This window comes from Nerophis ophidion, linkage group LG27 (assembly GCF_033978795.1).
Source record: "Nerophis ophidion isolate RoL-2023_Sa linkage group LG27, RoL_Noph_v1.0, whole genome shotgun sequence".
NCBI lineage: Eukaryota > Metazoa > Chordata > Actinopteri > Syngnathiformes > Syngnathidae > Nerophis > Nerophis ophidion.
The window spans coordinates 34,414,910-34,442,577 of NC_084637.1; the positions used below are offsets into that span (position 1 = coordinate 34,414,910).

Below are 27,668 nucleotides of genomic sequence, written 5' to 3' on the forward strand. Positions count from 1 at the left end.
CCCTGTTCATTTTAGAATTGATTTTAAAACATTGCTGTTTGTTTTTAAATCTTTACATGGACTGGCACCTCAATATATCTCGGACCTCATCCAAAGCTACACTCCTGCGTGCGCTCTGAGGTCCGAGAGCCAGTTCCAGCTCGTGGTGCCCAAGACTAGACTTAAGACCAGGGGAGACAGGGCCTTCTCTGTGGTCGGCCCTAAACTCTGGAACACTCTGCCGCTCCATGTTCAAACTGCTTCCACAGTGGAGAGTTTTAAGTCTCGTCTTAAGACCCACTTTTATTCTTTGGCTTTTAACACTACGTGAGTTGTGTGGTCCTCTGTTGTCCTCTGTGTTTTTATACACTTTGATTTCTATTTTACTGTTTGAATTGATTTCACCCTTTAAAATATTTTTTAATCATATTTGTTTTTATATTGTTTTTATTGGTTTATATTTATTTATTTTTTGTTTTTATTCAGTCATTGGTGGAGCATTATATATATATATATATATATATATATATATATATATATATATATATATATATATATATATATACTTTTTTATTTTATTTTATTTATTTTTATTTTTTTTACAATTGTTTTTAACATGGCTGTGCAGCACTTTGGAAACGTTATTGTTGTTTAAATGTGCTATATAAATAAAGTGGATTGGATTGGATACTTGTTGCTCACAAAAAACAGTCATGAAGTTTGCTTCTATTATGAATTTCTTATGGCTCTAGCAGCCTAAGCAGGGAAACCCAGACTTCCCTCTCCCCAGCCACTTCGTCCAGCTCTTCCCGGGGGATCCCAGGCCAGCCGGGAGACATAGTCTTCCCAACATGTCCTTGGGTCTTCCCGGTGGCCTCCTACCGGTTGGACGTGCCCTAAACACCTCCCTAGGGAGGCGTTTGGGTGGCATCCTGACCAGATGCCCGAACCACCTCATCTGGCTCCTCTCCATGTGGAGGAGCAGCGGCTTTACTTTGAGTTCCTCCCGGATGACATAACTTCTCACCCTATCTCTAAGGGAGAGACCCAAACTCTTTTGGGCCGCTTGTACCCGTGATCTTGTTCTTTCAGTCATGACCCAAAGCTCATGACCACAGTGTCAGACTTGTCTCTGACAGTTTAGTAATGTTTTGGTTTTTCCTCTTAGTGCTCTTATTTTGGTTATTTCCTGCTTCTCCAGTATGTCTTCTGATTGCATGTGCACAATCCCTTCTTATTGGTCATGTGTTTACAAATGACACACAACCCACACCAATCCAAACCCCACTACCCTTACCACTGTGTTATGGTAATCCATAGGGGTGTAACGGTACACCAAAAATTTGGTTCGTTACGTACCTCGGTTTAGAGGTCACGGTTCGGTTCATTTTCAGTACAGTAAGAAAACAACAAAATATACATTTTTTGGTTATTTATTTACCAAATTTGTAAGCAATGTGAATTTGTGAATTATTGTCACACCTATGGATCATGTTTTGTTTTGTCATGTAACGTTTTTGATTTAGGACATTCAGTCACGTTTTGCACTTCCTGGTTTTGTTTGCTTCCATGCCAACTCATTAGTTTTCACCTGTCACGTCACGTCCCTGTTCTCAGCCTCACACCTGTCACGTCACGTCCCTGTTCTCAGCCTCACACCTGTTTTCACTAATGATCAGAACTATTTAAGTCACTCTTTTTCTTGTCTTCATCCTGGGATCTTCTCACACATGCGCACGCACCCTACCCATGCTGCACCTTGTCCATAATTCCATGCCGTGTAAGTTTTTGTATTTATGCCATTGTGCTAGTTTAGTTTATAGTTTATTATTATTCATAGCCAATTGCTTTTGTGCAATGTCCTTTAGTTTATGTCCATCATTTCATGCCATTGAGCAGGTTTTTTTGTTTCACGTTTGTAGTGTTTAGCCAAGTTTCTTCCTCCATTGTGAGCGCTTTTTGTTGTTTGTTTGTTTATCAAATAAACCATGTGCTTACATTCATGCCTGACTCGTCCCACATCATCCTTGCATCGAGGAAGCACAAACATCCACAGCCCTAGCCTGACAATTATATTTATATAGCGCTTTTCTCAAGTGACTCAAAGCGCTTTACATAGTGACACCCAATATCTAAGTTACATTCAAACCAGTGTGGGTGGCACTGGGAGCAGGTGGGTAAAGTGTCATGCCCAAGGACACAACGGCAGTAACTAGGATGGCACAAGCAGGAATCGAACCTGCAACCCTCAAGTTGCTGGAACGGCCACTCTACCAACCGAGCTATGCCTTTTAACATTGGGAACATTATAATAATTCTACCCACGTTAATCCGCATTAAACTGCCTCAAGTTGTTGCTTTGATTAAATAAAATGACAAAACCTTTCTTCGACATATAAAAAGTGCAACATTAAACAGTTTCAAATCAACTCATCGTGCTTAATTTATTACAGCATTTGGGAAGCCTGTAGTTGACTTTTATTATACACACACACACACACACACATGCACAACCACGCACACACACAGCAGAATGAGCTAACATAAAGCTAAAAGCTACATAGCCTTTACCTCAATTATGAGCGAGCTGAGCTGCAGTTTAAGGTTCTAGAAGGTCCAAGCTCATAGTGATGTTTGTAATAGTTGTGACTGGGAAGTGTTTTTTTATAATTTGGGGAGTGTACGATGTCAGCTGCTCACCTGCTAAACACACATCTGCTCATCTCGACGCCGGATCACTGACTCCATGCTTTCTGAATACGCACTGCTGATTGGCTTTGTATGTAACCAATCAGATGGTTGTGTGGGCGGGACAATGCTGGGTGCTCAGACAGAGACAGAGGCAGAAAGCAGAGCAGCTTGTTAAGACTTTAGCTACCAAACTTGTTCAATACACCCTCGCACCGAACCAAACCCCCGTACTGAAACGATTCAATACAAATACACGTACTGTTACACCCCTAGTAATCCAGTAGAGGCATGGGTAATTATGAAATGGCCTTCTAAGTCCCCGGCGGTTATTAAAGCCATCCATCTCGTCAGAGGCTTCATACACATGTCCCCATACCCTCATATATCTTAAAAGCAAAAGTGACTTATAGCCACAGTAGCTCCTTCAGACTCTGATGCAGGATTCAAGTGTGTTAGATGAGCGATGGGCAGGGAAGAGTGACCACTGATTATTCTTTCATTGGACTGCACCTTGGACCGGCCTTCTCTTGGAATGGAATTGCTTTGACAGGCAAGACAGACGTAAGCAGCTTTGTTAGCTTGATGCCAGCAGAATGTACACAATATGCACTTAACTGTAAACATTTGTTTATTGAATGTTTGACATATACAGGCCAGAAAGACAAACACAAGTCAAATGTTATTTTCCCCCTCAAACAAGTAACACACAACACTTATATATAGAATAGAATAGAATAGAATAGAGTTTTTATTGTCATTATTGCAATGAACAGGTTCAAAGAACAACGAAATTGGAGCAACTCCTCCTAAGGTGCATATACAATATGGTAGTATAAATAGTAATAAATAAAAAAAAAGATAGAGATGACAGATGTATCTATGTATATGTATGTGTATCCACACAGATGCATATCTGCATGCATATGAATACATATACACACATACATAAAACATTATTGCACATATAAACAAATTTAAAATGAATAAATGAAAATAAAGTAACAGGCCAATAAGAACAAGAAGCCGCAGACAACTGCACTCCTGAGTGTTCCCAACACAAAAGCAGACAAAAGGCCCATCAATTATCTACCTTTCAAATACTTTTCAATCGGGGTTCAATTCCAGATCAGTCTCTTTTACATATTTTAGGAAAACCACGCCATATTTCCTGGAACGTGGGTCTTTAAAAAATAAATAAATACAACTCCAACCAAGACTTTTCTAATTTGAAGTCCGATGTCATGATCCGTGGTCCGGATCATGTTTAGTTTTGTTATGTTCTGTTAGTTTGGGACTTCTTTAGTTCCTGGTTGCACTTCCTTGTTTGTTTTGTCACTATAGTTACTTGTGATTTTCACTTGCCTCTGTTCACTGGGACACACCTGTGTCTAATCAAGAGACATTATTTAAGCCTGCCTTTTTTAATCACTCGTCCTGGCTTCCTTGTCTGTGGTACGCAACAGTCATTCTGATCTATTCCTGTTCCAGAATCTGTGCTAAGTTGTTGCCTTAGTTTCAGCACGCTTTTCTTTTGTTTATTTCCGTCTGTTTGGTACGGTGTATTGTTTACCTACTCAGTGGCCTAGTGGTTAGAGTGTCCGCCCTGACATGGGTAGGTCGTGAGTTCAAATCCCGGCTGAGTCATACCAAAGACTATAAAAATGGGAGCCATTACCTCCCTGCTTGGCACTCAGCATCAAGGGTTGGAATTGGGGGTTAAATCACCAAAAATGATTCCCGGGCGCGGCACTGCTGCTGCCCACTGCTCCCCTCACCTCCCAGGGGGTGATCAAGGGTGATGGGTCAAATGCAGAGAATAATTTCGCCACATCTAGTGTGTGTGTGACAATCATTGCTACTTTAACTTTATTAAATCACATCCTACCTTTACGTTTTAGTCCGGAGTGTCCGTGTTTGCATTGGAGGAACGATCCTGCATAAAGATGTGACCCCCATGTGACATCAGAATCATGAAAATTATCTCTGCAAATTACACTCCTCTCACTTTGTTTGTGCTGTTTTGTGCGAGAGACCCACACTTTCTTTATGTTGCCATCCTTTGGAAGTGTGTGCAGGCTGAGCCCTTCTTTAGTTGCATCGCTACAGTAGGCAGACATCTTTGAGGATTCCTTCAGATTCCCTGCAAAAGTACATACATGCTACGCTATATCAACTTGCTTCCGGTCTTTGAATTGAATTGAATTGAATTATATTTATATAGCGTTTTTTCTCTAGTGACTCAAAGCGCTTTACATAGTGAAACCCAATATCTAAGTTACATTTAAACCAGTGTGGGTGGCACTGGGAGCAGGTGGGTAAAGTGTCTTGCCCAAGGACACAACGGCAGTGACTAGGATGGCGGAAGCGGGAATCGAACCTGCAACCCTCAAGTTGCTTGCACGGCCACTCTACCAACCGAACTAAACCGCCCCGTCTTCTGTAGATGACGTCTGCAGGCTGATGGAACTAAAATTGGGCATTCCAAAATGTGCTGAAACTCGTAAGAAAATAAGCCTAAAATCACGACTGTGTCTATTTTGAGCGGAATTTGACCCGTAGACATACATTTGATGTCCACAACTATGTAAGAAGTGCCCATGTTATGATACTCACATCACTGAAGCAGTTTAAGGCCCTTCTACACTAAGCCAGCTAAGGTTATACAGGGTAAATCCTACCTATCCTTGTCCTTGTCCCCCCCCACACACACAATGGTCCTTTTAAACCCCCTCCTCTAGCCTTTGTCCGCCGGCGTAACGCGACTTAGTACGCATGCACGGAAAATGCACAAGTCAGTCATCTCCAGTGTTGCTTTTCTTTTTTAATTGGAACTTATCTCAATCAATCAATCAATCAATGTTTACTTATATAGCCCTAAATCACTAGTGTCTCAAAGGGCTGCACAAACCACTACCACATCCTCGGTAGGCCCACAGAAAAGCAAGAAAAAACTCACACCCAGTGGGACGTCGGTGACAATGATGACTATGAGAACCTTGGAGAGGAGGAAAGCAATGGATGTCGAGCGGGTCTAACATGATACTGTGAAAGTTCAATCCATAATGGATCCAACACAGTCGCGAGAGTCCAGTCCAAAGCGGATCCAACACAGCAGCGAGAGTCTCGTTCACAGCGGAGCCAGCAGGAAACCATCCCAAGCGGAGGCGGATCAGCAGCGCAGAGATGTCCCCAGCCGATACACAGGCCAGCAGTACATGGCCACCGGATCGGACCGGACCACCTCCACAAGGGAGAGTGGGACATACGAGAAAAAGAAAAGAAACGGCAGATCAACTGGTCTAAAAAGGGAGAAAAAGAAAAGAAACGGCAGATCAACTGGTCTAAAAAGGGAGTCTATTATAGCTGAACAATATCCAGTGTTGTGTTATTTCAGTTAACTGGAATCCAGTGTGTTGTGGGGCCCTATGGTAGTGAATCACACCTGAGACGTCATAGATGAATCACATTTTTATTGGACACAAAAGTAAACAATGTGATAAAGAACATTTGACAACAATGAAACCAGGGATCTGGATATGTTGTCAAGAAACTCCTCACTCTTTTGCCTTCAGATGTATTGTCCATTCCTTTTTGGTGACTTTATATACTCTGGACCTAGACGTTGAGTCGGCGACATACATGGCAGACAATAACTGATTTGCCAGTCCAAATGCATTCGCCGTTTTGCTCGACGGCCAGGTAATACAAAGCACACACTACCTTTTGTATCACATCCATGGGAGCCCGCATTCTCGTTGTCTTTCCTTGGACAAATGGATGAAGTTTTTTGGTAAGTAGAATCACAGCTGATTCTGATTCTCTTGCCGTCTGAGAAGTGTTGTGTCCCAAATAGCTGCAATGGCTTTTTCTTAAGGTATTCATGTGACTCATTTGTATACTCTAGCCTTTAAATAGACTCCCTTTTTAGACCAGTTGATCTGCCGTTTCTTTTCTTTTTCTCCTATGTCCCACTCTCCCTTGTGGAGGGGATCCGGTCCGATCCGGTGGCCATGTACTGCTTGCCTGTGTATCGGCTGGGGACATCTCTGTGCTGCTGATCCGCCTCCGCTTGGGATGGTTTCCTGCTGGCTCTGCTGTGGACGGGACTCTCGCTGCTGTGTTGGATCCGCTTTGGACTGGACTCTCGCGACTGTGTGGAGCCATTATGGATTGAACTTTCACAGTATCATGTTAGACCCGCTCGACATCCATTGCTTTCCTCCTCTCCAAGGTTCTCATAGTCATCATTGTCACCAACGTCCCACTGGGTGTGAGTTTTCCTTGCCCTTATGTGGGCCTACCGAGGATGTCGTAGTGGTTTGTGCAGCCCTTTGAGACACTGGTGATTTAGGGCTATATAAGTAAACGATTGATTGATTGATCTCCACAAGTGTCTGTACATGTAGAGGATGGAGAAACACGGACATGTCTGGATGACTCGCCTCCATATTTCCAGTAATTCGCTCCAAGTTATGAAAGCGCTTTATTTTGAAGCTGACTGTGGTGCGTTCTTTCTGTCATCACTTCCTGTGTTTCTGGCGTCACTTCCTCTCCGAACTCAGTTAGTAAACAATCAATGAGTCCAAACAAAGCTAAGAACCAGAGATTCAAGAAATACACGGCACATTTACCCGTGTGAAAAATTATCCATGGAGCGGAACTTTAAAAAATGATTTAGTGTGGCCGAAACAGGGCTTTGGTTAATTATTGGTTTAATGAGTTATACAGTTTAATGTTAGCGGCGTCTAACATGCAAGCAGGCGTGTGCATTGTTCATGAGCATGTGACTACAAAGTTTATTTGGGCAGTTGATTAAAGCAGCATGAACCAGAGGGTCTTTCAAAGGTGCTTGTCGTATGTTTTTATGTGTCCATCACAATGTTTTATTGTTCGGTTTTATGATATTGGCTAGAAAGCATGTTTTTTTGCATCTATGTCTTATGTACGTGTCCATAAATCTGATTTATGTTTGAGTTCACCATACTCCTTTTGACGAAGTATGGCAGAGCACTCTTCCAGTCTTGGTAAACGTGTCTCCCTGGCAACCAATCATCACAGTCTCACACGCACATATCACATACATATATATAGTTATCATGGAGTGGGCGCTTTCTTGTAACCGTGGCAACCTTAAAGCCAGTAGACAGATCTGCTGACTGCCGTACATCCGAAGGTCGAGTGTTAAGACCCTAAGACTGCCGAGACACACGGGGGTGGTCATTAAAATGCCTACAATGATCCCCCAGAATATGAGTATTGCTGTGATGGACACCTGTAGGAACACCTGTAGGAAGGTGACGGACACCTGTAGGAACAGTCTTTGAAGCCCCAGACCAGTAGGCTAAGTTCTAGTCTCCTGTTGCGGTCACAATTAGTGTTGACGCTGGCTCAGGTAGGATTTGTAATGATATTTTGTACTTGTCTTGAGCACTGTTGTAGCACGTCAGCAGCAATTGTTAGTCAGAGTAGCAGGACTGCAATGTCAGCAAGCAGCCTTGCACACCTCTTCTTCACTATTGTTCAGACATGTCTGGAATTACAGTGCACATGTAAAAGGGGGGCCAAAATGTTAAAGGGAAAGTAGAATTTTTTAATTTCGTCATTCACAATCGTTATATAAGACAAGAACACTGTCAGGTTTGTCCCTGAGAGTTTGGTCATGTTATAGTTTATCATTTAAAAAATAATGTATTTATTTATTTATTTATTTGTTGTCATGAAAAAGGGAGTTTTTTTGGGGTTGGTGCACTAATTGTAAGTGTATCTTGTGTTTTTTATGTTGATTTAATAAAAAATTAAAAAATAAAAAATTATAAAAAATGATTCTGCAGCACGGTACCAATCGGCCCGGTTGTTGGGGACCACTGATTTAAAGGTCTTTATGGGCGGAATAAAGTTCTTCGCATTGACTCCATTGTAAGTGGACGTTTATTTATGAGTAAGAATGCATTAAAAAAAATTAAAAAAATTGTAAAACTTTAGTATGTGGAACATATTCACCATTAATTAGTTGCTTATTAAAGTAAGAAAGACTTAATTTGGACATAAGAGGAACATACTGTATAAGGGTTAGGGTTACTAATAAGCAATAATTATAAAGTTATTGAGGGAAGACTCTTAGTTAATGACTTACTGCTTGTATAAGAAGACCATGCAGAATAAGGTTTAAATAAGTGCTTAATAATGACTACCATATTTCCTTGAATTGCAGCCGGGGTGCTAATTAATTTAAAACCTCTTCTCACTCCGCCGTTTACCAAAGGCATGCGGTAAATTTAGGCCTGCGCTTATAAATTTGAGTGTGATGTAAGGATACCAACATGAAAAGCACGTTTAATAAAAAAAACATTATTATGGTCTTACCTTTACTTATAAATGAAGTCCATGCGCAGCTCCTTCTGATCAAAAGCATCGATGACTTGTTTATAGAAGTCTTCCTTATTTTTCTTCAGTTTAAAGAGTCTCTCTGTCTCGATGGAGATCTTCCTTTATTACCTCCTGCTTGGATTGAAAGTCCAGTTTAGAAAACTGTTTTATTTTAGATATGTAATCCTCCATGTTAAAAGTGCAAGTGAGAGGAAAAAATAAAGGATTGCTGCTCACTCTTGCTGCTTGTTGTCACTTCTTCTGCAGCCGAGTAGTCGCAAGAAGGATCACTAGCGCCCTCTACCACCAGGAGGCGGGAGTCATTTAATGACTCATATTTGACACACGCAGCTACGGTATATTAATAAAACATAGCTCCTTACTGTTCTTTTTAGCATATTCAATAGCTTGGACCTTAAATCCTACTGAATAGCTCTTAATCTTCTTCCCTTTATGCGATTTCAAATGATTGAAATCAGCCTCCTCCATTTTGAAAATGATGACAGGTGAAGTGTCACTCGTGACGTGACGAGTTTGACCCGGCAGTAATTCTAGGCAGGTGCATACTATATACCCGGCGGCAATTCAAGGAAATACGGTAATTTAGAGGCAATATGTTACTAATTTAAATGTTAAGAAGCAAGTAATTAATGGTGAATATGTTCCCCATACTAAAGTGTTACCAAAACAACATATGTCTTCTTGTCTCTCGTAAATAATGTCAATTTTAGGACCAATTTGAAAAAACAAGTGTAATATGCAGGTCTCATGAAATCTGCTGAAGGGCCTAAAGGTGTAATAGCTGCCCATCATCTCTGCCTGCTTGCCTTTTGGGCTGCTTGTCAAATTTGTGCAGCAGCTTGAGTCGGTGGCAATCAGGTGGACATGATGCAAAGCGATCCACGGGAGCATCTGCTGGCACCGTGGGCAGCGCTATGTGATAAACGGCGATTTCACCCTCCATCGGCTCATGCTGGCGATGATGGCCGCCCGTCCATCCCATTAAAGCCTCATTATTCATTTACCTGCAGCCTTAACCACCTGACACGCATGGAGGGAGCACAGCCAGACTCCCGGACCCCGCCATCCTGTCTCGCCTCACAGCCGTATCACGTCGGAGGATCAGGACTTTAAATGTCGGGGCTTTTCACCCAAATCCTCCAACTATAGCCACACACTCACACACTTCCTCTGTGAATAGTACACCAGCGTGCTTTGAGGGAGCTTAATTCTATCAGGCTTGGAGCTGGACAGCTATAATTACATTTGTGACACAAATCCTGCCTCTCAAATTGAGCGTTTTATTCTTGAATCCCCCCCTCTATTTATAACCCCCTATTCCCCACAAATCCTCCTTCCTCCCAGAAAGTCAATTTAGGACTTAAAAAGGCAACTTGTGCTTACCCCCCCCCCCACCTCCTTTGACTGTGTTGTCTCCTCACTTTCGCTTTGCCTTTTCTTTGCCCATTTCTGACACTTTGAAGCTTCTGAAGCCAGAAGGAAATGTCTTAAGTGCACGATGCCATCCTTCTAGAAGTATTTTCAGCTGCTGAAAAAATAAGACACCTTTTACGTGTCTTTATAAGACTTAAGAACAGCACTTGTGTCTGTTTTATTGTCTTACTCACAGTGGTGGTGTCACCAAGTGGTGGCGACGAACCCCAAGATGCAGAGATGACAGGCTTGGAAAATGAAAACATGCTTTTAATGTTAAACAAATAAGGCAAGGAAAACATAAACTAGGAAACAGCAAACAGGGACAGGAGTCAGGATCCAGGGAATAGCTCTCAGCAGTAAACAGCAAACAATACTCCAGCCCTCACTGGAGGGCAAGGCAGGTTTAAATAATGCCTCTGATTAGTGCTCAGGCTGCAGGTGAGCGGGTGAACACTAATCAGAAGCAGGTAGGAATATTAAGTAACCATGGTAACCAAAACAAACAAGGGTGCACAAAAAACAGGAACCAAAGGAGTCTTAGATTGAAAATAAAAAAACATAAACCAGACCACAGGTCATGACAGGTGGTCAAAAGTTTACATACTCTTGTAAAGAACATCAAGTCATGGCCGTGTGGAGTTTCCAATCATTTCTTCAATTTTTGTGATGTAGTGATTGGAGGACATACTTGTTGCTCACAACAAACATTCATGAAGTTTGCTTCTTTTATGAATTTATTATGGCTCTACTGAAAATGTCAGCCAACAAAAGAATACATACAGCAATGTTAATATTTGCTTACATGTCCCTTGGCATCACATGGACAAAGATAAAACCTTCAGGAGGAAAGTTCTATGGTCGGATGAAACAAAAATGGAGCTGTTTGGCCTCAATACCCAGCAATATGTTTGGAGGAGAAAAGGTGAGGCCTGTAATCCCAGGAACACCATACCTACCGTAAAGCATAGTGGTGGTAGTATTATGCTCTGGGCCTGTTTTGCTGCCAATGGAACTGCTGCTTTACAAAGAGTAAATGGGACAATGAAAAAGAAGGATTACCTCCAAATTGTTCAGGACAAACTAAAATCATCAGGGGGGAGGTTGGGTCTTGGGTGCAGTTGGGTGTTCCAACAGGACAATGACCCCAATCACACCTCAAAAGTGATAAAGGAATGGCTAAATCAGGCTAGAATGAAGGTTTTAGAATGGCCTTCCAAAAGTCCTGACTTAAAGGTGTGGACAATGCTGAAGAAACAAGTCCATGGCAGAAAAGCAACACATTTAGCTGAACCAAACCAATTTTGTCAAGAGGAGTGGTGAAAAATGTAAGCAGAAGCTTGTGGATGACGACCAAAAGCACCTTATTGCAGGTAAACTTGCCAAGGGACATGTAAGCAAATATGAACATTGCTGTATGTATACTTTTGATGGCTCACATTTTCAGTAGAGACATAATAAATTCATAAAAGAAGCAAACTTCATGAATGTTTTTTGTGAGCAACAAGTATGTGCTCCAATCACTACATCACAAAAAAAATAAGAGTTGTAGAAATGATTGGAAAGTGAAGACAGCCATGACATCATGTTCTTTACAAGTGGATGTACACTTATGACCACCACTGTATACAAACACTGCCTGTCGTAATTGTGTTATTGTAAACAAACATGGCGTTTTACACTGTTTAAGATTTAATGTTGTATTTGGACCAAAAGTGCTGTAAACATTTGGTGAGTAGGTTAAAAATGTGATAAACTTCAACAAATGAAACCTAAATAGCTGCTTGTGACATGTGGTGACTGCGATGAGGGGGCAACTTGTCCAGGGTGTACACCGCCTTCTGCCCGAATGCAGCTGAAATAACCCCCCGCGACCCCAAAAGGGACAAGCTGTAGAAAATGGATGGATGGATGGACATGTGGCGATGGAAGCCGAGTACAAAGGCTTGAACCTTGTCCCCATCACAGTTGTTGCTATCCATTTTGTTTTTGTTTTTATTTTCTCTGACGCACATCAGCCTTTTTTGCATCCGCACCCAAGTTCTGGAACTCCCTCCCGCCTGAGTTCTGAGCCACCACGGAGCTAGAAGTTTATAAATCTCAACTGAAACATATTTAAGTTGGCTTTTAACAAACATATGCTCTAAGTATTTATTATTAATGTTTTAATATGTGGGTTTTTACTTGCTTTTAACATATTTGTCCTGTGAAGCACTTTGTGCACCTTTGTGAGCTGCTACACTAATAAAGCTTGATTGATTGATTAATTGATTGATTGATTGATTGATTGCTCTCTCTCATGCATCTACCTTCTAGAGGACACCACTGGAGGAAGGCTGGGCCCGACCCTGGGACTCTGGAAGTCCAGCTCCCTGGAAAGTCTCCAGTCTGCCATGTCGGAGGCCCAGCAGGATCACATCAAGGCCCGGGTGCCCTTTTATCGGCCGCCGCCACAAATGGTCCGAGGGCGCGGGTGCAACCAGAGTTTCCGCATTGCCATCGACAAGTCATATGAAGGCCCGTCGGAAGATGGTGAGGTTTAAAACTCTGAATTATTGGCTTCTTTTTTTATTTTTATTTTTTATAAGTTTATACTGTATTTCCTTGAATTGCCGGCACTAATTAATTTAAAACCTCTTCTCACTCCGGCACTTACCAAAGGCAAGCGGTAAATTTAGGCCTGCGCTTATAAATTTGAGTGTGATGTAAGGATACCGTCATGAAAAGCACATTTAATAAAAAAAAACGTTATTATGGTCTTACCTTTACTTATAAATGAAGTCCATGCGCAGCTCCTTCTGATCAAAAGCATCGATAACTTGTTTATAGAAGTCTTCCTTATCTTTTCTTCAGTTTTAAAAGTCTCTCTGTCTCGATGGAGATCTTCCTTTATTACCTCCTGCTTCGATTAAAAGTCCAGTTTAGAAAACTGTTTTATTTTAGATATGTAATCCTCCATGTTAAAAGTGCAAGCGAGAGGAAAAACTAAAGGATCGCTGCTCACTCTTGCTGCTTGTTGTCACTTCTTCTGCAGCCGAGTAGTCGCAAGAAGGATCACTAGCGCCCTCTACCACCAGGAGGCGGGAGTCATTTAATGACTCATATTTGACACACGCAGCTACGGTATATTAATAAAACATAGCTGCTTACTGTTTTTTTTAGCATATTCAATAGCTTGGACCTTAAATCCTACTGAATAGCTCTTAATCTTCTTCCCTTTATGCGATTTTAAATTTTTGAAATCAACCTCCTCCATTTTGAAAATGATGACAGGTGAAGTGTCACTCGTGACGTGACGAGTTTGACCCGGCAGTAATTCAAGACAGGCGCATACTATATACCGGCGGCAGTTCAAGGAAATACGGTATGCAGTCCAGAAATACAATTAAACAAATGTCAAATGTTCTTTTTTTTTTATATTATTGGCTTTTAACTGCACTTGTTGAAATAGTTCATTTTCAAAGTGTTGCTGGACATCACTACAGGAAAAAAAGAGTCTACTCTTGACATTGTAAACTTTTTGAAATAGATTCCTCACTGCCAAGACACCGTCCTCAGCCTCCATGTTGTGCTGGCACTGGAGCAGCCTGAGGCCGGCCAAAGGACCGTACTTGGATTTAATGAAATGACAGGATTTTATCCATTCAGCAATTTAGGAGAAGCAACTTTAAATCTTACTGGAACGTGTCTGTTGAAACATATGAAACAGATATTTTAGGCCTTCCGATTGTTTGTTGCTCACACATGAGCTGCACAGTATCAGATTTGGTGTAGATAGTGCCATTCTGATCTTTTCATTTCCGACTAAGGCCTCTTTCGTAAGTTTGAAGTAAATCAGACATACAGTCGTTGTCAAAAGTGTACATTAGAGATGCGCGGATATGCAATTATATCATCCGCAACCGCATCACCAAAGTCGTCATCCACCCGCCGAGCCAACATTTTATCAGAACCGCAACCGCCCGTTGAAATACATCAGAGGTTGGCCACCTTTACCACTCACAGAGCTGTCTAAACTCGTTTCACAGAGTAAAGAAGACAAAGGGAGCCGCTAACGTTCTCGCGAATATCCAATGGTGTTCATCCTGATGACAAGAATAAGGGCGTACCGTGAAGCCATTGCCTTAGACACCTTCAACAACATGTACAAAATGATTGTTAGTCCAGCAACATGTTGTATGCAGCTTCTGCAGATACACGTACAAGATTGAAAGGCATACTGGGTGATACAGAGTACACTGATGGTTGTGATATAAACAATTTTAACACTCGTACTAATATGCGCCACGCTGTGAAGCCACACCAAACAAGAATGACAAACACATTTCGGGAGAACATCCTCACAGTAACACAACATCAACGCAACACAACAAATACCCAGAATCTTTTGCGTCCGTGACAAATCCTGAATATGTTTTACACCCCCGCGCCCCCAAAACCGCCCACCTTATTGACGCACGGGGGGGTGTAAAATATATTCAGGATTCGTCACGGACGCAAAGGATTCTGGGTATTTGTTGTGTTGCGTTTATGTTGTTACTGTGAGGATGTTCTCCCGAAATGTGTTTGTCATTCTTGTTTGGTGTGGCTTCACAGCGTGCCGCATATTAGTAAGAGTGTTAAAATTGTATTCAGGAAGTGTCACGGATGCAAAAGATAAGACCTGGAGGAAAATGTATGTATACTTTTGACCCAGCACATTTGCTCACATGTTCAGTAGCGCCATAATAAATTTATAAAAGAAGCCAACTTAATGAATGTTTTTTGTGAGCAACAAGTATGTGCTCCAATCACTACATCACAAAACAATAAGAGTTGTAGAAATGATTGGAAACTGAAGACAGCTATGACATCATGTTCTTTACAACTGTATGTACACTTTTGACCAGGACTGTATATACACGGTGTGAACACTTTCACGATCAGGTCACATGCATCTGACCGATGTGTCACAGTTATTCACCAAAACGGGCAGTTACAAAAGAGATAGTTGACAACGGAGCAGAAAACAGGTGAAAAGAAAGTGTTTTAGGAACTCACATCTACTGTCTCCAACTGCTCGCCCACAGACAACGAAGCAAAATATCCCGTAAAACTGCAAGAGCCAAAATACTCGTCCTCTTCCTTCTTATTCTTTTACGCACAATAATTGGGTTCATAAAATGTTGACTTTGATTGCTAAAATCCTTGATAATGCCAGAGACGTGGCAGTATGGAGGCCGTGTTTCCTTCCCAAAATAGAGGTTCTGTCCGCACGCTGGTCAGGTTGCATTCACATTACTAATCGCATTTCTTGTAATGTGAGCGGTCGCTGAAAAGATCGGCTAAAAAAATCTGAATTGGACATCCGAGCCTGCAGTGTGAACGTAGTCTTCGTGCATGCATGTTACTTACATTCAGTGAGGAGGCCATGACAGGCATGTGCAATAAATAATACAACAAAATATCACTAATTGGCCGTTAAAACAACAGCGAGCTACACCAACGACTAATTTTGGTGTAGAATCTCATAAACACACAATGACAAAGTCAAAAGTGTCACGACGTGGTTTGCACAGTTTACTGCGAGGTTCTTCTCCCAGGAAGGCAGACAGACTACTGCGGACAAGCATGCAGGTAAAAATAATTAGCAAAACTCAAACGGAAAACAAGGCAAAGGCACAACACGCTAATCACACTTTGAGCTAAACCAACACTTAGCATAAACTATGAACAAAGAAAAACTTACATTGACTGTGGCATGAACCAAACAAATCTTATGTGGACCAGGCATGAAGCCAACGATGACGCCAGGGCGACTGACCGGCAAAGGCAGGCTTAAATAATGCCTCTGATTAGTGTTCGACCAGCAGGTGAGCGGGCAAACACTAATCAGAGGCAGGTGGAAATACAAACCCCGTTTCCATATGAGTTGGGAAATTGTGTTAGATGTAAATATAAACAGAATACAATGATTTGCAAATCATTTTCAAGCCATATTCAGTTGAATATGCTACAAAGACAACATATTTGATGTTCAAACTCATAAACTTTTTTTTGTTTGCAACTAATAATTAACTTAGAATTTGATGCCAGCAACACGTGACAAAGAAGTTGGGAAAGGTGGCAATAAATACTGATAAAGTTGAGGAATGCTCATCAAACACTTATTTGGAACATCCCACAGGTGTGCAGGCTAATTGGGAACAGGTGGGTGCCATGATTGGCTATAAAAACAGCTTCCCAAAGAATGCTCAGTCTTTCACAAGAAAGGATGGGGCGAGGTACACCCCTTTGTCCACAACTGTGTGAGCAAATAGTCAAACAGTTTAAGAACAACGTTTCTCAAAGTGACATTGCAAGAAATTTAGGGATTTCAACATCTACGCTCCATAATATCATCAAAAGGTTCAGAGAATCTGGAGGAATCACTCCACGTAAGCGGCATGGCCGGAAACCAACATTGAATGACCGTGACCTTCCATCCCTCAGACGGCACTGTATCAAAAACCGACATCAATCTCTAAAGGATATCACCACACGGGCTCAGGAACACTTCAGAAAACCACTGTCACTAAATACAGTTTGTCGCTACATCTGTAAGTGCAAGTTAAAGCTCAACTATGCAAAGCGAAAGCCATTTATCAACAACATCCAGAAACGCCGCCGGCTTCTCTGGGCCCGAGATCATCTAAGATGGACTGATGCAAAGTGGAAAAGTGTTCTGTGGTCTGACGAGTCCACATTTCAAATTGTTTTTGGAAATATTCAACATTGTGTCATCCGGACCCAATGGGAAGCGAGCCATCCAGACGCAAAGTTCAAAAGCCAGCATGTGTGATGGTATGGGGGTGCATTAGTGCCCAAGGCATGGGTAACTTACACATCTGTGAAGGCACCATTAATGCTGAAAGGTACATACAGGTTTTGGAACAACATATGCTGCCATCTAAGCGCCGTCTTTTTCATGGACGCCCCTGCTTATTTCAGCATGACAATCCCAAGCCACATTCAGCACGTGTTACAACAGCGTGGCTTCGTAGTAAAAGAGTGCGGGCACTTTCCTGGCCCGCCTGCAGTCCAGACCTGTCTCCCATTGAAAATGTGTGGCGCATTATGAAGCGTAAAATACGACAGCGGAGACCCCGGACTGTTGAAGGACTGAAGCTCTACATAAAACAAGAATGGGAAAGAATTCCACTTTCAAAGCTTCAACAATTAGTTTCCTCAGTTCCCAAACGTTTGAGTGTTGTTAAAAGAAAAGGTGATGTAACACAGTGGTGAACATGCCCTTTCCCAACTACTTTGGCACATGTTGCAGCCATACAAAAAAAATACTGATTATGAGTTTGAACATCAACTATCTTGTATTTGTAGTGCATTCCACTGAATATGGGTTGAAAATGATTTGCAAATCATTGCATTCCATTTATATTTACATCTAGCACAATTTCCCAACTTATATGGAAAAGGGGTTTGTAATGAGTAACCATGGTAACTAAAACAAACAAGGCTGCACAAAAATCAGGAACTAATGGAGACCAAATCTAACAGAACATAACAAAACATGATCCGGGCCACGGATCATGACAAAAACAAGAAGAAGTTGCTGAATTCTCCTCCTCAGATGCAGCCACCCTGCACACACACACACACACACACACACACACACACACACACACACACACACACACACACACACACACACACTGTCATCAGCCCTGTGGAATACTCACAGTTTGGAATCACACAACTCCTCAACTTTAACAGCAAGGTCGCTACGATGATCAAAAATACAAAATAAAATCCACTTTACCTTGTCAGTGTTGTCTATTTGCACGCGGCTGAGAGGAGGTGGGAGGGAACCATGTCAAACATCGTTGTGGATTCTATTTCAGAGTTTTTCAAACCAGACATCGCATGTCCGTTACTTTCTTACCACTCACATTGAGAATAAAAAAGTATAAAATGCTGTAAAACGTCTAAAAAAAACACACACTTAAAAAGCAGGGCAGCTCACAACAAAATGGCTGTGCTGGGAGCCACACAAAAGATGAATGAAACCCTGAGAAAGTTCGTACAACAGCATGTTTTTATTTGTTCTGAGGTTTGGAAACGAGCGGTTTGCAGAAGGATGTTTCACTGTGTGCAGCTGTGTTCATGACATGTTTTCATGCGTCCTCCTCCTTTCCCAGACGACGACCTGTCTGAGCGCAGCTCCGGCCACGAAACGCCGGCCAGCAGCTCCTCCCGTCAGGACCTGGATGTAGAAGATGGGAGGAGTCTGAAGAAAGTCGGCGGGAAGAAGCAGGAGAAAAAGAGTAAAGGAAAGAAGAAACGTGAGGAGGCTGCAGACGATGTGGACAAGAAGACCAAAAAGAAAGGTTTCGGTCTGTTGAGGTAAGCTGGGATATTTACACTTGAACTCCATTTTTTATTGGAGGATTTTCTACCAAAGAGCAGTGATGGCCAGTAACAAACTACTATACTTAGCTTACAGTATTTCCTTGAATTGCCGCCGGGTATGTAGTATGTGCCTGACTAGAATTACTGCCGGGTCAAACTCATTTCGCCAAATAATTATCATATAACTAGAATTTCCACCGGGTCAAACTCGTCACGTCACGAGTGACACTACACCTGTCATCATTTTCAAAATGGAGGAGGCTGATTTCAATCATTTGAAATCGCATAAAGGGAAGAAGATTAAGAGCTATTCAGTAGGATTTAAGGTCCAAGCTATTGAATATGCTAAAAAGAACAGTAAGCAGCTATGTTTTATTAATATACCGTAGCTGCGTGTGTCAAATATGATTCATTAAATGACTCCCGCCTCCTGGTGGTAGAGGGCGCTGGTGATCCTTCTTGCGACTACTCGGCTGCAGAAGAAGTGACAACAAGCAGCAAGAGTGAGCAGCGATTGTTTATTTTTTCCTCTCGCTTGCACTTTTAACATGGAGGATTACATATCTAAAATAAAACAGTTTTCTAAACTGGACTTTCAATCGAAGCAGGAGGTAATAAAGGAAGATCTCCATCGAGACAGAGAGACTTTTAAAACTGAAGAAAGATAAGGAAGACTTCTATAAACAAGTTATCGATGCTTTTGATCAGAAGGAGCTGCGCATGGACTTCATTTATAAGTAAAGGTAAGACCATAATCTTTTTTTTATTAAATGTACTTTTCATGATGGTATCCTTACATCACACTCAAATTTATAAGCGCAGGCCTAAATTTACCGCATGCCTTTGGTAAACGCCGTAGTGAGAAGAGGTTTTATATTAATTAGTGCCCCGGCGGCAATTCAAGGAAATACGGTAGCTACATTTTCCAGAAGCTTGGCGGTAGCTTAGCTACTTTTTTTAACCGATAGCTTTTCTTGTAGCTTAGCTACTTTTAGAGCCATGTAGCGAAGTAGTTTACTTCCAAGCTACAATCTACAAAGAAAGAAAATGGACTACGAATTCAGGCCCCCCCAAAAATATGCAGAAAATCCAATGACCTGGATGAAGGAGAACATCCACCACGATTGGTTGGTGTTTGTATGATGAGTCACAATTGGCTAAGGTTAGGGAGAAATATTATGGACCGGCCAATCAGAGGCAAGATAAGGCGGGTTTTCGAAACTAGTGAGCAAAATCATAACAGACGCGCACTCATGTCACATGACGACGAGGGAGTCCGAGACAGAGGGACGCTTTAAGCTGACAGCTCAAAAAAAAAAAAAAAGAATGTACTTTAAAATGGTATTGGTATTCTCTCCCGTAGATTAAAGTTTTTCTTTAGTAATAAAGATGACGACAATGCGTGTCCTTGGCTATATTTAGACAAATGTATGGGTTGGAGGAAAACAATGTCCAAAACCTTAGTTTATACTTGTTTACTCTGTAAACTAAAATCCTAACTGCTCTCTTCATCTAAAACAAAAGCAAATTTAGGAACACTTTGACTGTGACTTGAAAAGTTTGACTGCACATAAGTATTACCAGCTGTTACCAAACAACACAAGTCAATGTTTTTTTGTTTGTCAAGATATAGATTGATGCTGTTTTTTACTGGAGACAGAGAAAATGAGTACCATTATATGGGTGGGCCAAAGAAAAGGCAAACCCAATAAATACATAGAGTGGGGTGTGGGGACCCCTCCAGGTAGTTGGAGGGCCGGGGCGTCAAAGTCATTTTGGCTGAGGGGCTGATGGAGGAGAATGTGTGCGGGCCGTATTATTAAAATCACGCCATTGAAATTAAAAAATAAAGACAACTTCAGATTGTTTTCTTTGTCTTACTTTTGCCAAAAATAGAACACATTCTGAAAATATTACAACAAAAATGTAGAAAAAACTACCAGCAGCGGTAAAGTTTAGATCCATGAAGTAAGAAGAAAGTGACTGAATGTTTATAACTGAGTTTACATATGCATGAAAAATAGTTTTATTTTGTATTATTTATTGTAATGAATGAAGTAATTCTTACGACAGTAGTTCTTAACTTTGTTGGAGGTACCGAACCCCACCTGTTTCAAATGTGCAGCCACCCAACCCTTCTTCAGTGAAAAATTAAATGTTTTATTTTTTTCAAATTCAAGACAAAGTTATATGTTTTTTTTTTACTGGTGCACAAAATGAACCATGCATGAACATCACCTTGTTTAAAGAACAAAACCAACACAGTGCATGAACTCACAACAAACTTCACACCTGCAAATCAGATGGAAAATTAGAGGGAACATTCTTTTGGGGTGTCCATAATAACGCTGATAGGGAGAAGTTTTTATTTACACGATGAGTCAGGTGTGTCTTTACCTCCGCGGTGGAGGCTCCGCTGAACCCCTGAGGCCGACTCACCGAACCCCAGGTGAAGAACCACTGGCTTAGGACAACCTTTTTCCAAAACACAATATAGAATGTGAGATATAACAGAAAAATGCATACTTTTATCATTTATTTTCAAAACACTTACAAAAAAGTGGGACCCCAAAAATGTACTGTGGGGACTCCATTTTTATGACTTGATGGGGTCCCTGGGACCCCATTTTGAAAACCCCTAAAGCCACCATTGATGGAGTATTGATGCGTGCAAATCAGCAGCAGGCGGCTGTGGCCTGCGGGCCGGTTCTAATCAGATATCATCCCAGGGGCCATAGAGCAGTGGTCCCCAACCACCGGGCCATGGCCCGATTGGTACCAGGCCGCAGAAGAATTTTTTATTCATTTTTATTTAAAAAAAAAAAATATATATATGTATATATATATATATATATATATATATTTTTTTTTTTTTTTTTTTTTTATTAAATCATTATAAAAAACACAATATACACTTACAATTAGTGCACCAGCCACAAAAACCAAAATTTTTCATGACAAAAACATCCAATTTTCATGACAAAAAAAAAAAAAAAAAAAAATGGATCCCCCTTCCCGGGCTGCGGGACAAATTATTAAGCGTTGACCAGTCCGCGGATACAAAAAGGTTGGGGACCACTGTCATAGAGCATTCATTTGAGGGCCTCCACTTTGACACTGCTGCTGCTCACTGCTCCCCTCACCTCCCAGAGGGTGGAATAAGGGGATGGGTCAAACGCAGAGGGTAATTTCACCACACCTAGTATGTGTGTGTGTGTGTGTGTGTGTGTGTGTGTGTGTGTGTGTGTGTGTGTGTGTGTGTGTGTGTGTGTGTGTGTGTGTGTGTGTGTGTGTGTGTGTGTGTGTGTGTGTGTGTGAGACTGTAACTTTAAGTATCTTGGCCATCACTGCCAAAAAGACCAGGAAACAAGTCTCCCCATAAACTTTAAACAAATGAACCGGTGAGCAAAGGATTATGGGATATTGAATATAAGCCATCCTTCCCGGTAATGGAGGAAAATCCATTTCCAGTCAACCCGAGTAAAGTCCCCGGGAACATTAGCTAACCAAACTGCTTGTCGCCCCTTTATCAAGGTGTCCCCATCTCCATTGTGGTGGGTCCAATCCTCCAATGAGCAGCCCTTATCTTTTGGCGGTGACACGGTGTGGCCAGTGTATCGCCGCACTTCCAACACCGCACATTCAATTAGGCCTTGGCCAGCGATAGAGCGTGCTGAACGTGAGCCCGCAGATGCCAGATAAGAATTCAATCGGCTACAGTGTCAAGGGCAGTAATGGAAGAGATGTTTGCGCGGGTAGAGAAGGGCAGAGTGAAGGACACACACACACACACACAGACACACACACACACACACACACTTTCTAAAGTACAACCGCACACGGGACCTCCAGATCGCATTCATGTCAAATAGACTTGCTTTTCACAAGTACCATTCTGTATCATTTTACATTATCAGAATAAAATATGGAGAAATTGGAAAAAAAAAAGCCCTTCATTTTTCCCAAGATGACTTCCAATAGAGTTTCAAACTCTCGCCCTCTCTCTCTTTCACTCACTGGCCTTTCCCTGGCCGACTTGATTGTTACTGAACTTGAAATATGACTTAATTAGCTCAAGCATTGTGTGCTTCAATCTAATTGGAGCCCTCAAATGTTATTTTAGTCTGCTGGCAGCGTTGGGAAAAGGGCAAGTCATAAACATATGACCTCAATTTACCTCTGCGGTGAAAGTGTGCACAATGTACAAAAACCCCTGGAAGTCATCCCTGCCTTTGCAGCAGTCTTAAGTGTTTCTTTTTGCTGTGCCAGTATTTGTAGAACCGGACTGGTTTTACCCAGCGCATGCAGCAAACAGCAGGGGGGCGAATAAAACTGAACTGGCTACAAAGTACACAAAAACAGAATGCTGGACGACAGCAAAGACTTACTGTGGAGCAAAGACGGCGTCCACAAAGTACATCCGAACGTCCGACAATCAACAATGTCCCCACAAAGAAGGATAAAAAAAACTGAAATATTCTTGATTGCTAAAAAAAAGTAGATGCGGGAAATATCGCTCAAAGGAAGACATGAAACTGCTACAGGAAAATACCAAAAAAAAGAGAAAACACCACCAAAATAGGAGCGCAAGACAAGAAATAAAACACTACACACAGGAAAACAGCAAAAAAGCTCCAAATAAGTCAGGGTGTGATGTGACAGGTGGTGACAGTACACCTACTTTGAGACAAGAGCTATAGTCATGCATGCTTGTTATGACAGCAGCTTTATTGTTGTCCATTCTTGACACGTACAAGACACATAAGAACTGATATTACATTTTGGGCACAGTCCCACTAAGAGAAGACATAAGTTACAAGGGGACAAGACGGAAAAAAGGTGATTAAAAAGGTGACATTGGGAAAGGGGGAAGAGGAATAAAAAACATCAGTGTAAGGCTGAACCCCCAGGAGGGGTCCAGACTGAGTCAGAGGACAAAACCTCACATAGCATGGCACACATAAACATGGCACATGTAATCACAACAACTCACAACAGAGGGGATGGGATTTGGGGCCCTGGAGGCCGGCTGCCGCTATAAAGTGCTACTCAGCCATCCACAACCCCGGAGGAATTAAGCAGTGGTGAAGGCGCTGATTTGGGGGGGGGGGCCTGTGCGTGCATGTATTAACTTGGGTGAAATGTTTTTGTGGACTCGGGCCAATCTCAAAGTTCGACACCAGGTGTTGTTGAAAAAAAGGAAGGTCAAAAGCGTCCATCTTTGAGGTGTCCTCAAGGGAGTCAAATAGTAGATTAAGATGTTGTTTTTCTCCGAGCTGCCAAAACAATGACTTGCCTGCTCTGTTGTCCGTGCTGGATCCCTCAAATCCAATGTAATCATGTTATGCTTTAAAGTCATACTCAACAATTGCAACAACCACTTTTTACTGTCGACTGAGTTTAGTTTTTTTAATGATTTCTTCTGGTGGTGTGGAAAACTCATTTTTTCAACATAAAAAATGTGCCTTGGCTCAAAAAAGGTTGAAAAACATTGCTTTAGTATACTGAAAAGCGTGATCTTATTACCGATGTGGTGATGCCATACGGTTACACACCTATTATTTACAATTTATTTTACTCGGTCGCTTGCCTGAATGTCATGGTATCTTGCCGATTGTATTGTACCATATGTCCCGGCAAGAAATCTGCGTTCAAAAGACTCCGGCTTATTAGTGATTCCTAGAGCCCAAAAAAAGTCTGCGGGCTATAGAGCGTTTTCATTTCGGGCTCCAGTACTCTGGAATGCCCTCCCGGTAACAGTTCGATATGCTACCTCAGTAGAAGCATTTAAGTCTCACCTTAAAACTCATTTGTATACTCTAGCCTTTAAATAGACCTCCTTTTTAGACCAGTTGATCTGCCGCTTCTTTTCTTTCTCCTATGCCCCCCCCCTCCCTTGTGGAGGGGGTTCGGTCCGATGACCATGGATGAAGTACTGGCTGTCCAGAGTCGAGACCCAGGATGGACCGATCGCCTGTGTATGGGTTGGGGACATCTCTACGCTGCTGATCCGCCTCCGCTTGAGATGGTTTCCTGGGGACGGGACTCTCGCTGCTGTCTTGGATCCGCTTGAACTGAACTCTCGTGGCTGTGTTGGAGCCACTATGGATTGAACTTTCACAGCATCATGTTAGACCCGCTCGACATCCATTGCTTTCGGTCCCCTAAAGGGGGGGGTGGTTGCCCACATCTGAGGTCCTCTCCAAGGTTTCTCATAGTCAGCATTGTCACTGGCGTCCCACTGGATGTGAATTCTCCCTGCCCACTGGGTGTGAGTTTTCCTTGCCCTTTTGTGGGTTCTTCCGAGGATGTTGTAGTCGTAATGATTTGTGCAGTCCTTTGAGACATTTGTGATTTGGGGCTATATAAATAAACATTGATTGATTGATTGATTGATTGATGGTAACGACTCGACTCAACTCAAGGCTTGGGAAGTTGGGGACGGTTAAGCAGGTGCTCATGTTGTGGTGTTGGTGTGCGAGGATTACTTTGATCCGACATGGCGCAGTCAGCAGGTTAGGATTAGAAGGATGTATCTTAGTGACTCACAGTCTCACTTTCAGGTGCGTTTTGACACAGTCTTGCTGTTGTTTATTCTGCTCTGTGATCCCTGGGTCTAGCAGCACTTAGCAGCCACACCAACCCGTGATGGGTGCTGACACATCCCCTCGCCCCCAGGATCAGCGTTCAGCCGCCGCTATCTGCGCAAATCCTGCCGAGACTCCGCCCCCTCTGCCAAAATGAGGCACATGAAAGCCAGCACTGATGCACTATTTACAAATCCGCGCGCCACATCATGCAAAATACGAGCCCCGGCCCCCACTCCTGTGTGCGCCGTGCTGAAGAAATCCGACAGGGCGGCAAGCCAATTAGCAGAGTCCGTTCCGCTCGTATCCTATCGCAGAGCAGCAGGATGTGCAGAACTGAAAGACAGCCACTGGTTTCCAACAGACTGAAGGGGCTCCTCGCAAGATGATTTCTGATGGATTATCACAACCTTTTTGGGGGCGGTTTTACCTCCTCGCTCACTTCGCTTCAGACTCTGCTCCCTGCCTGATTAGTCCTTTCCACTCTTGTCAAATGTCATTTATCACTCGTGTCATCGAACCCTTTGCATGCAGCCTGGATGTCTTAGGCAGCAATACTCGCCAAAACTGCAGCTACATTCAGCTACTGGTCTACTCTCCAAAAGCTACATTCAGCTACTGGTTTACTCTCAAAAAGCTACATTCAGCTACTGGTCTACTCTCAAAAAGCTACATTCAGCTACTGGTCTACTCTCAAAAAGCTACATTCAGCTACTGGTCTACTCTCAAAAAGCTACATTCAGCTACTGGTCTACTCTCAAAAAGCTACATTCAGCTACTGGTCTACTCTCAAAAAGCTACATTCAGCTACTGGTCTACTCTCAAAAAGCTACATTTAGCTACTGGTCTACTCTCAAAAAGCTACATTCAGCTACTGGTCTACTCTCAAAAAGCTACATTCAGCTACTGGTCTACTCTCAAAAAGCTACATTCAGCTACTGGTCTACTCTCAATAAGCTACATTCAGCTACTGGTCTACTCTCAAAAAGCTACATTCAGCTACTGGTCTACTCTCAAAAAGCTACATTCAGCTACTGGTCTCCTCTCAAAAAGCTACATTCAGCTACTGGTCTACTCTCAAAAAGCTACATTCAGCTACTGGTCTACTCTCAAAAACTGAAGCTACATTCAGCTACTGGTCTACTCTCAAAAAGCTACATTTAGCTACTGGTCTACTCTCAAAAAGCTACATTCAGCTACTGGTCTACTCTCAAAAAGCTACATTCAGCTACTGGTTTACTCTCAAAAAGCTACATTCAGCTACTGGTCTACTCTCAAAAAGCTACATTCAGCTACTGGTCTACTCTCAAAAAGCTACATTCAGCTACTGGTCTACTCTCAAAAAGCTACATTCAGCTACTGGTCTACTCTCAAAAAGCTACATTCAGCTACTGGTCTACTCTCAAAAAGCTACATTCAGCTACTGGTCTACTCTCAAAAAGCTACATTTAGCTACTGGTCTACTCTCAAAAAGCTACATTCAGCTACTGGTCTACTCTCAAAAAGCTACATTCAGCTACTGGTCTACTCTCAAAAAGCTACATTCAGCTACTGGTCTACTCTCAATAAGCTACATTCAGCTACTGGTCTACTCTCAAAAAGCTACATTCAGCTACTGGTCTACTCTCAAAAAGCTACATTCAGCTACTGGTCTCCTCTCAAAAAGCTACATTCAGCTACTGGTCTACTCTCAAAAAGCTACATTCAGCTACTGGTCTACTCTCAAAAACTGAAGCTACATTCAGCTACTGGTCTACTCTCAAAAAGCTACATTCAGCTACTGGTCTACTCTCAAAAACTGAAGCTACATTCAGCTACTGGTCTACTCTCAAAAAGCTACATTTAGCTACTGGTCTACTCTCAAAAAGCTACATTCAGCTACTGGTCTACTCTCAAAAAGCTACATTCAGCTACTGGTCTACTCTCAAAAAGCTACATTCAGCTACTGGTCTACTCTCAAAAAGCTACATTCAGCTACTGGTCTACTCTCAAAAAGCTACATTTAGCTACTGGTCTACTCTCAAAAAGCTACATTCAGCTACTGGTCTACTCTCAAAAAGCTACATTCAGCTACTGGTCTACTCTCAAAAAGCTACATTCAGCTACTGGTCTACTCTCAAAAAGCTACATTCAGCTACTGGTCTACTCTCAAAAAGCTACATTCAGCTACTGGTCTACTCTCAAAAAGCTACATTTAGCTACTGGTCTACTCTCAAAAAGCTACAT

General features: G+C 42.1%; 1 protein-coding gene across 1 annotated transcript in view; it reads left to right on the forward strand.

Moving 5' to 3' along the window:
- pard3ba (par-3 family cell polarity regulator beta a) overlaps nt 1-27,668 on the forward strand; it is a 329,828-nt gene that overhangs the window by 181,473 nt on the left and 120,687 nt on the right. The window contains 2 exon segments of the mRNA XM_061889407.1: nt 12,787-13,002; nt 18,645-18,849. Coding sequence (XP_061745391.1) covers nt 12,787-13,002; nt 18,645-18,849 — 421 coding nt within the window.